Consider the following 10,822-nt stretch of genomic DNA (forward strand, 5'->3'; position numbering starts at 1 on the left):
TCCCACAACCCCTCTCTCACACACGCACACACGTGTCCCGCAGCCCCGTCTCCCTCTCACACACACATGCACACACACACGTCCCACAACCCCACCTCTCTCACACACACACACACACACGTCCCACAACCCCACCTCTCACACACACACGCACACACACACGTGTCCCGCAGCCCCGTCTCTCTCACACACGCACACACACACGTCCCACAACCCCACCTCTATCACACACACACACAGCCCGCCGACCCAGCCGCTGGCTCAGATGCTCCGTTGCGGCTGGAAGGCGGCTCCACACGGGCAGCGCTGGGCGGACGGGTGGCGCCGCGCGAACGCTCGCTGCTCGAAGGCAGGACTAATTTGCACCGGGGCCTTCCGCAAAGGATCCCGGAATGGGTCTCAGAACCTTCGCCCACCACCCCTCCTCCCCTTCGTTCCCGGAAACTGTCTGCGCCCGGCCAGGGTGTCCCCACCCTGCGGCCCGTCGGCCCCGGGGGCGGGACTTCCGTCCCCGCGCTGTCCGCCGGCCGGAAGCGGACACCTGCGGAATCGTGTCCCTAGCGGCGCGCCGTCCACCTGTGAGCGCCTGCGCGGGGCCGGCGCGGGACGGGCGGGCATGGCGTTTCGACAGGCGCTGCAGCTGGCGGCGTGCGGCCTGGCCGGAGGCTCGGCCGCCGTGCTCTTCTCGGCCGTGGCGGTGGGGAAGCCCCGCGCGGGCGGGGACGCGGAGCCCCGCGTGGTCGAGGCGCCGGCGTGGGCGGGGGCCGCGCGCCCCGGGCCGGGAGTCTGGGACCCCAACTGGGACAGGTGCGGGGCCCGCGGGTGGCGTCGGGTGCGCCCACTGTCGGGCGGTGGGGACCCTCCCGGGCCCCTGCCGTTCCTTTCGGTCCGATGTGGTCGGTTCTGCAGAGGGGCAGGCGGGGCAGGCTCGCGGGCGGATTCTCTTGCGGATGTGGCCGCGAGGCTGGCTGCGATCGGGGGCGCCCTCGACCCCTCTTCCCAGCCCCGGCCGCCTCGCCTGTCCCCGAGGGTCGTTTGGAGGAAGGAGGACAGTGGTGCCTGCGACAGGCTGGCGCGCGGGGCAGTCCGAGGTGGTCGCTTTCCGGCCTGGACGCAGGGTCGGACCTGTCTGTAGGCTGTCAGCCTGGTTTCCCTCGCTCAGCTCGGGAGCGCTCGGATTGGATGATGGCCTACTGACCCCATCTTTGCCTAACAGCTGAGAGAAGGGTGGATGTGGGGCCGGAGGATGACGGCCCGGTCCTTAAAGGGAGCTCTTTGCAGGGAAGATGTGCAAGGACATGGCCAGACATCTTGAATAGGAACGGGAGCCTCCAGGTCTTGGGTCAGTGCGTGGCCACAAGCCACATGTGCTTACTGAGCCCTTGAGAAGTGGCACCTGCGATCAGGAAACACTTTTTAGTGTTATTTGTGTTCGTGAATTTAAATTTAAAAACCAAAGCGGTGCAGATTTTTAAATATTGTTTATGTGTTGCAGTGATAGTATTGTTGATAGGTTGGATTAAATAAAGTGAATTTTTGAAATTTCACCTGTTCCTTTCTAGTTTTTCAGTGTGCTTCTTGGAAATTTTGAAGTTCATGTGTTGCTGGTGTCGTGTTTCTATTGGACAGCACTGCTCTGGAGTTTGGGAGTGGCCCTTGTGGGATGGTTTACCAGGTCCCAGCTCCTCCTTCCTGCTTTAGTCTGGATGAGGGACACAGACCTAGTATTTACTGGCAGCCTAGTTGTAGCAGGAACTTCATAGGTATTCTTTGCTTTTTGTTTTTGTTTTTTAAGATTTTATTTATTTGACAGAGCGAGAGAGCACAAGCAGGGGGAACAGTAGAGAGGCAGGGAGAAGCAGGCTCGCCCTGAGCAGGGAGCCCGATGCGGGGCTCAATCCCAGGACCCTGGGATCATGACCTGAGCCAAAGGCAGACAGTTAACCAACTGAGCCACCCAGGCGCCCAGTATTCTTTGTTTTGAAGCTTTAATTTAAAAAAACAAAACAAAAAAAACCAAAACTTAGTTTTAGATTTACAGAAAAATTGGAAAGATAAGAGTTCTCATATACTCCACCCCTGATTTACTCTACTCCTAACATCTTGTAACGCTAGTGTGGTTTATTCGTCACAGTCAGTGAACTAATATCTGTATGTTATTACTGACATTCATGCTTTTTTGAGATTTCCTCAGCTATTGTCTGTTGTCTCTTCTAGGATCCCACACAACAATTAGTCATGTGTCCTCAGGCTTCTCTTGGGTGTGACGGTTTCCTTGTTTTGATGACCTTGACTGTTTTGAGGAGTGGAAATCAGGAGTTTTATAGTATGCCCCTCAGTTGGGATTTGTCTGTTTTTCTCATGATTTGATCAGGGTCATACTCTCTTTTTCAAACGTCAGTACAGTCTTCTGAATTTCTTAGTTTTTTTTTTAAGGAGACAGATTCACTGTGAGATGAAAGGACTTACTTGAAGCAGCGCTGGACTCTAGCTTTATTGGTTGCAGCTGACACACTGTATTTGCTCACCAAGTCTAGGCTTACGAAGGGGGAGGCTGTCTGTGCTGGAAAGTTCCAGAGCCTCATGTGGTGAAACGTCCAGCGTTTTCCTGGAGAACCTCATCCAGTCTGGGCTTCCTGTGTCTATGCCTGTAGTGCCCAGATGTCTTCTCTGGCCCAGCCCTGAGCTCCAGTGCTGCATCTCAGCCTGTTTGTATTAGGGCACCCCAGGTTCACCCAGCAAGACCCCTCAGTTGCCACTGCTTCCCTCAAAACTTATTCTGCCACCACTTTGTCCCTGCTGAGGACACTCTTCCTAGCTCTGCCCATACCACAGACTGTTGGCTTTTATTAATTTCAGTTCTGGGAGCCACCAGACATGTCTGTCTTAAGATTTGGCTGTTTCTCGGCATTGTTGCTGCTGGTGCCCCCCACCCCCACCGCCCCCTCAGCTCCTGCTCGACCTTCCAGGAGTGCCATCCGGTAGACTCTTCATGATAATGGGAATGTTCTCTTCCTTGCTGTCCAGTGTGATCGCCACTATCCCATGTGCTGCTGACCATTTCAAATGTGCTTAGTGTGACCGGGGAAATGGAGTAATATTTTTGTTTAATTTTCATTATTTTGAATTTAAGTAGCCACATGGCCAGTGGCTAACATTGGACAGCACAGTTGCAGGCTCTGCATCAGTGAGGCCACACTGGCCTTGTGGGCACCCCAGCTGCCCCTTCCTGTTACCTGGTTTCGTTTTCTGCACATCACTCATCACCTGGCTGTTTTACTCAGTCTCCTCACTAGAACACAAGCTGCATGAGGGCTTCGCTTGTCTGTGTCGTTCACCGTCTGATCCCCCAGAACAGGCCTGGCACTCAGCTCTGTGCAGTAAATGAGATGTCCTCTGAGAGGGTGGGCTCTCAAGGGCCAGCGGCAGAGAACAGAGTGTGAAGGGCATTATCTTGTCCCTGCGCTTTCCCAAGATGGAATTACTGTCTTGTCAGAAATACTCAAGGCTGACTTGTGAGCAGGGACCACAAGGACACACTCTCATATTTCAACATTAGGCGAGAACCACTGTCCCTGGTCAACCTGCGGAAGAGGAACCTGGACTCTGGAGAAGAAGAACTGGCGTCCAGGCTGGACCACTGCAAAGCCAAGGCCACGCGACACATCTTCCTCATCAGGCACTCCCAGTACCATGTGGATGCCTCCCTGGAAAAGGACCGCACTCTGACACCCCTGGGTACGTGCTGGGGCTCAAGCCCCAACTGACACCCATCCCGGTGGCGCTGGGCCCCTTTGGACCTGTGTCCTTGGCCTAGATTTGAGAATTGTCATTAACAGTGATCATCAGCCTGACAGGAGACAGGCACTGAAAACATCCTCAACTTTACCACACGCTGGAGCTCGCAGGCGATCAGAGCCAGAGCCCAGCAGAGGTGTTCTGCACTCACGCTCTGCAAGTGGCGTACCGTGTGCCCCATTTGCTGCAGATCCTTCTGTTCAGCACTTGCAGATCTGTTTACAGTCGGCTTCGTAATGGTAAACAGATGAGACTAAGCGATAGCGGCTCTGACCTCCCCCCGGCAGAAGTGCTGCTTATCGCGGAGTCTTGCCGCCACGCGCGGTGCTGCTGACCGTGCCCGTCCACTGTGGCCTCTGTGCCCGCGTGCAGGCCTATCTCTAGAAGAAATTCCTAGGAGAGGAAGCACAGGTGGTCTGAGATAGAGTTTAAATTTGTAAAAATTTCTTTGTTGGACAGGATATGACCCATTTGTGCACGTACTAAAAAAATTCAGATGGTATAAAGGGTTTTGCAGCCTGTTCTCCAGCCTGCTGTGTGCCCCCTGCCGCCCTGGGTTCGGAGTGCACGCGTGAGCAGTGACGCCACATCCAAGGTGCTACCGTGTGCAGCTGAAACGGACTTGCTGAGGGCATTTTCGACTAGATACTAAGATAATATATTTGAGAAAAAGCATTTGTGTCTGCACGCAGTCCGTACTTAGTAGTGCTGAGGCCGTTGGGTCTTTACGTGTTGACACCTCTGATGACTGCACAACTGGCAGGTCAGTGGCACGCTGCAACTCAGTCTTTGGACAGAATTGAATAAAAGTGGCATGAGGGACCCAGAAACAGTAACAGGACCCTACCCAGACTTCAGCGATCCTCAACCTTGTTCATTGTTTTTAACATTTCTTCTGTATGGGGCTGAAGGTAACTGCATTATCTCATTGACTTTACCTGTTGAATGCCTGGCCTCCCAGTTAGGCCCAAGCCCCAGGAGGGCCTGCCCACCTTGTCCCCCAGCCCCAATGGTACTCGATAAGGACTGGAGTATTTGTAAAGTAAACAAAAGAGGAACTCCAGCAACATGTAATTCTCCGGTGTTTTTCACCTTCAAGGTCGTGAACAGGCTGAACTAACTGGGCTCCGACTTGCAAGCTTGGGGTTGAAGTTTAATAAAATTGTCCATTCGTCCATGACCCGTGCGATAGAAACCACTGATATCATCAGCAAACACCTGCCAGGTGAGTGCCCGGCATCCCCAGGTCCCTGGGCAGCAGGATTGAGAACAGCAGAGGGCCCTGGGCAGCTTCTCCTCAAGGGGCAGCAACTGAGTCACTGCTTCTCCCGCAGGTGTTTGCAAGGTCAGCACAGACCTGCTGAGAGAAGGTGCCCCCATCGAGCCCGACCCACCCGTGTCCCACTGGAAGCCAGAGGCTGTGGTAAAACCCCCCACTCCCCCGGGGAGTGTCCCCCACTGCACCCCCCGTTGCCCCACTCTCCCCATACCCCTCCACCCGTGGCCTGCACGCTGCCTCCATACTTAAGGTTCCTTGCCCTGCCCCCAGCAGTATTACGAAGATGGAGCCCGGATCGAGGCCGCCTTCCGGAACTACATCCACCGGGCAGACGCCAAGCAGCAGGAGGACAGTTACGAGATCTTCATCTGCCACGCCAACGTCATCCGCTACATCGTGTGCCGGTGAGGGGGACGGGGCTCCCTGGCCCACTTTCTCTCCCGCCCGCCTGTGCGGCTCATCTCTGCGGGAGGCCCCGTCAGCCTTCTGGTTGATGATGCATTTTTGGCGGCAACAGCCCAGATGCAGTCCCGGCGCGGGTTGGGGTCCCGAAGTCAGTGGCACGTTCTGGGTGATGCTCACGTGGTCACTTGGTTACGGCACCGTGTGCTGGACTTCGCACACGGTACAGTCGTGTTCCTCTCGGTGACTGGTCGCCGGGTCCCGCTACAGCAGAGACTGTGGTGCTGCTTGCCTGATGGTGATTGTGCGTTTCCCTCATTCTGTCCTCATTTGTTAATTGAAATTCTTCTGTAAGAGCTCAGTCTTAACTCTTTGTTCATTTATCTATAGGGTTGTGGACTCACGGAGCTGTATTTGGCGCTGTGGGTCATAACCCATCCCCGTGCTGGTCACTTCGCTGCTCTGGCTGTTGGGCGTCCGGAAGGAGGCTCCTGTGTCCTCTGGACGCGCCTCACTCCCCGGACTAGAGCAGCTTCCAGAGCTGCCATGAGTGACACCTGCCCTGAGTTGCAGCCATGGGCCAGCGGGCCCTGGAGGCAGTTAAGCCCGCTGGGTACTTACGTATTTGACCAAAGTTCACTTAGTAGAAACTTTGAAATAGCTGGAACCCCAGCCACCCTCTGCATCCATTAGAAAGTGTGTGTCAGGCATTTTAACAGCTGAGGGATTTCCTCTTCTTGTGTGATGTGTCTGGCAGTGGTAGGACAGGACACAGCCCACCGGCTGGCCTGTGGCACTGTCCAAATCCAAGCTCAGCGTGCCTGCTCACCGTGCTTGACCCTTGGGCCTGTCGTCAGGGCTGGGGCCCAGGGGGGTGGGGGGACATTTCCCCTCCAATGTCCCATGCACAGCCTCTCGTGAGAAGTCCAGGACAGGAGGCACGGGGCTCCAGGCCAGGTGGAGTGCTGCTGGGGAAGAGGGGCGGGCCTCAGACAGGGCTCCCAACCTCCAAACTAAAGTGCTCCCGGAAGGCCATCTCAGAGCTCCTGTGCTCAGCACGTACCGTTCCCTGTTGCCTGCTCTGCGCATCTCGCGTGTGGAAACGCCACGTTAGACCACACCCTGGGACAGGCTGACCTAAGCAGCCACTAGAAGTGACCCCAATGCTGAACACACCAGAAGTATTTAGGGACTTGGAGTAGAGGTGACCTGTGTGGCATAAAGGGCTGGAAGGAGCTGGAAGCATCCCCATCACGATATGCGAGGGCAGTCTGGAAATTGTGGGGGGGACACGGAGAAGACTTTAAAGAGCAGCATGAGGGTAGTTGTTCCTGAGGCTGCAGGGTGAGCTGCGGGGACGCCCCTCGTCCATGTGGACATTTAGGGCACAAAGGACGTCAGATGGCTTGGGGAGGCCATGATGATACTGGGCTTTTCAGCAAATAATGCACCTAGAAGTGTGTCTGAGAGCAAGGAAAGGCTCTGGGGTTGTGGATTACACCACCCCGTTGCAGGGGGAGAGTGGCCAGGAGCGGGCCCGTTGCACTGTCTGGCTGCCGCTGCCCCCTTTCGGTTACACTGTTAGCTCAGTCGCGTGCACTTGCAGGAAGCCATGGATTTCTGACTCCCATGCACATCTTGAGTTGCGTCGATCCCCTGACCCAAAGAGGGGCTGGGCCGTCACCGTGCCCCTTATTTGATTTGATGGAATGGCATCAGCCCAGCAGCTCCTTTCTGAGAAAACCCCTGCTTGAAAACAGGAGGGACAGACTTAACCTATATGGGTCCCAGCCTCAAGAAAGTCTGCCCCGAGACCTTACCTGGGGTTGGGGGCTGTTAGCGTTGCCCTGACCCCAGCCCGTTTTGGTGACAGAGCCCCCTGTTTTAGCATGTTCCTTCTCCTTCCAGGGCGTTGCAGTTCCCTCCAGAAGGCTGGCTCCGCCTGTCTCTCAACAATGGCAGCATCACCCACCTGGTGGTCCGGCCAGACGGCCGAGTGGCACTCAGGACCCTCGGGGACACAGGGTTCATGCCTCCGGACAAGATCTCCCGCTCCTGAGGGCTGCCCGGAGGACCCGCTCTCCTCAGTCCCCCTGTGGCTTCTGTGGGTGCTGCCAAGGACACGGCTCCTTCCCTGTCTTCCCTCCACAGGCTGCACTGCGGTTACGCTGCTCTTCTCCAGGACAGTGAAAAAGTACGAAGAATATCTAAAGTATCTAAAATGTGGAATTTCCGTCTGTACTTCTGGCCCAGGATGGAAAAGGGAATTGTTCTGAGCAGATTGGCCTATTTCTGTCTTGGGGTTTTCTGCCTCGTCCCCCAGGACGAGGCCTCTCATGCCGTCTGCGGGGACCACGACTAACCCGCACGGGTGTCTTTGGTTATGTCCACAGTTGGCCACACGAGCCCCTCGAGGCTCCGAGGAGGAGGGGCTGCCAGCGCTTCCATTCAGAACTTCTTGTCATACATCCTTCTCCTTTCTTAAGACCGTTTTATCACTTAAATATTTGTCAACTCAAGATTCTCATCATCTGGGTTCCTGCTTTGATAACCAGTTTCTCAGGCCAGAATCCTGCACGTCTGACGTTGTTGGGTCTGAACTCACCTACGTGGTCGGGCCTTTCCCAGCAGGCAGCCACGCCTCAGCCGGGAGGGAGGTGGCTGGATGGTGATGGGACAGCAGGGTGTCCTGTTTCAATAAAATACTCGGCAGTTAAATGTTTGCCTCTGGCTGTTAATCCTTTATGCTTACGGATTAAACTATTTAGATGTGATGTGTCCATCCCAAATATCCTGTTAACTTAGGAGAAACTACAATTTCTATGACGCAGTTATGAACATTTTCTGCAATCTGTGCAAGTAATTGGGACATTTGATGCATTTCTCTGTAACTTTGGAAATAACTGCAAAATAAAAATTTTATTTTACTGATTTTTCAAAGTACTGATTGTGAATGTTTTTAAGAGAACAGGAACCTGGGCAGTGTGGCAGGCAGCAGCCCCAGACCTGCAGTTGCGGAAAGTGCTTTCCCACAGTATTGTGTGTTCTCAGGGTTGACGGCTTCGCCAGCTGTCTGCCCACTTGGGGCCGAGGCCGGGACCCAGGACAGCGAGCTAGATAAATGGTTTTCCACAGGCATCCACCACGCACCACTTTCTAGACAGTTTTGAAAGTAAGCCAGGGGCTATGCCAACTTCTCAAAGCACAGAAGTAGCAGGTAACACACCTCTGACCCCAGGAGTGAAGGAGGCATGGGAGAGCAGGGGCCACACAGGCCTCAGGTCCCACCCTGAGCCTGAGCCCTGGACCTTCGGACCCACACGCCTGAAGGTGGAGGTGGCAGGTCCCCTTCCCTCTTCCCTCAAGGGGTTTGCAAGCTGCCTCACTCTACCGTCTTCAGATCTCCTTTTTCTTCAGATTTTTTTTTTTTTTTTTTTGGAGAGAACACGAGTGGGGTGAGGGGCAGAGGAAGAAGCAGACTCCCCGCTGAGCAGGGAGCTTAACTGCAGGACTTAATTCCAGGACCCTGGGATCATCATCTGAGCCAGAGGTAGACGCTTCACCCACTGAGCCCCCCAGGCGCCCCTTCAGATCTGCCTTTATGGTGGCATTTCACTTGAACTTTGAGAAGCAGGGCAGCATTTTGGGAACCGAAAACGAGCCCACGTGGGGGGATGCAGCCGAGAAGCAAGAGGTGGGTGTTGACATGGGGTCACAGGAGCCCCTGATGGAAACTTCTCTGCAGTGAGACAGATGACTGCAGACTTCTGAGACGTCAGCAACAGTATCCTAAGTTAGGATACCCATGTTAACATGAGGGCACCTGAACTGACATCAGTGGGAAGACGGCAGCTGGCTCCTCTTGTGCTGTGCTGTTTATTCCAGAATATTTTCTTCTGAGACCGTCAGGAAAGGATCATAAGCGCAATCTGTAAATCAGAAAATCCTTACGGGTTTTGTGCACAAATGCAAAACGTCAGCGTAAGACAAGAAAAGTGCGTGCCTTGATGAGCCCCGTGGGCAGACCCCGCTCTGGCGACAGGGCAGTGAGTGATGACATCTGAAGCCACAGTCTGTCAAGGCAGTAATCCCACAGACCGCCGTTCCCTCTGAAAGCTGTGATGTTGCTGGAAACATCCCAGAATTACTCAAGAGATCTGTCTGTGGTCCTTGCTGTTCAGGAGGAAGGTCTTCAGAAAGATGTGCCTGCCCGTTGACCCGTGAGCTCGCCACAGCCTCCCATCCTTGGTGTGGATTCCGCTCACCTGTCCCGTCCCAGAGGCTGCTCCAAGGACATGGCCTTGAGATGGTGATGTGGGGCTGAGCCAGGTAGGGCTTCTATATAAATTCTTCAGACTGGGAGGCTGGATACAGGGATCTATTCATTTTGCCACCCAAGACGAGCCTCGTGCGAAAGTTCTTCTGCGGATTACACCTGCCACCTCCAACACTGGAGTGGCCTGACCCTTTATTTGGTCTCTCCCCGCCCTCTGCATACGGGCACCAGGTTCAGCTCTCACCGGGAGGCTCCCAAGATGGCTGCAAAACAACACTTGCCCCACGGGGTGGGCACTCATTCTACAACACCTTGGCGGTGACTGTCCCCAGGCAACGACCATGGGACTTCCCTGTGTCCCCCGTGGCTGGCACCACAGCACCACCCCACTGTGGCAGAGGGGTCCCCATCACCTCTTCTGAACTGAAGAAGTTACACGCCAGTTGTTAACGTCACAAGAAAAGTTTCTCGTTTCCAAGGCAATTATGAATTGTGCTAGCTTAACTGAAAGTTCAAGTTTTTCACAACCACGTTAGGAACGAAAGGGCCCAAAAAGCAGCAAATTCACCACTATCAGGTTAACATATTGTTTCATTACACTACTACTAAAGATTTTACTAAAAACGGCATTTTGCCTAGGCGCCCATGACAGCAGTCCTTCTGAAAGCTTAGAATTATTACCACATGGTTTTAATAATAATTTATTTCATTAAGTATCTTAAAATAGAAAGCAAAATCACCTTAAGACACATGATAATGCATTCACTGCGGCCAGGGCCACCTTATAAAAAGAAATGGAGAAATAGGCAAAGATAACCTAAACCTTCAGAAAACAAGAACTAAAGTCTCCAAAATTTGGACAGAAACACTTTTAATTTCCATCTGAATATTTACAACAACATACAGAAGAGGATTTTACAGAAAACAGATCATCGCTGTGAATGTACTATCTGTATTCTATTTCTTAAGAACAAAGATGCCTTTTATAAATGCCACTGGCTTTTAGAATAGACTGTATTTTTCTGTGTTATATCTAGATTGTTACACAAGTGAAAATGCCGTGTGTA

General features: G+C 53.7%; 1 protein-coding gene across 3 annotated transcripts in view; it reads left to right on the forward strand.

The window, feature by feature from the left end:
• PGAM5 (PGAM family member 5, mitochondrial serine/threonine protein phosphatase) overlaps window positions 1-8,410 on the forward strand; it is an 8,894-nt gene extending 484 nt beyond the window's left edge. Inside the window, exons 1-6 of one of the 3 annotated variants that reach the window (XM_040620064.1) lie at window positions 590-807; window positions 3,560-3,738; window positions 4,898-5,023; window positions 5,133-5,221; window positions 5,348-5,481; window positions 7,388-8,410. In XM_040620064.1, the coding sequence (XP_040475998.1) occupies window positions 617-807; window positions 3,560-3,738; window positions 4,898-5,023; window positions 5,133-5,221; window positions 5,348-5,481; window positions 7,388-7,538 (870 nt within the window). In that variant the 5' untranslated portion in view covers window positions 590-616 and the 3' untranslated portion in view covers window positions 7,539-8,410. Of the gene's footprint in view, window positions 1-589; window positions 808-3,559; window positions 3,739-4,897; window positions 5,024-5,132; window positions 5,222-5,347; window positions 5,482-7,387 lie in introns of those variants that run through there. The other 2 variants (XM_040620066.1, XM_040620065.1) reach the window with 2 other exon arrangements.
• Window positions 8,411-10,822: the final 2,412 nt, after the last annotated feature.

Source organism: Ursus maritimus, unplaced genomic scaffold (assembly GCF_017311325.1).
Source record: "Ursus maritimus isolate PB19 unplaced genomic scaffold, ASM1731132v1 scaffold_33, whole genome shotgun sequence".
In the NCBI taxonomy this organism is placed as follows: Eukaryota; Metazoa; Chordata; class Mammalia; order Carnivora; family Ursidae; genus Ursus; species Ursus maritimus.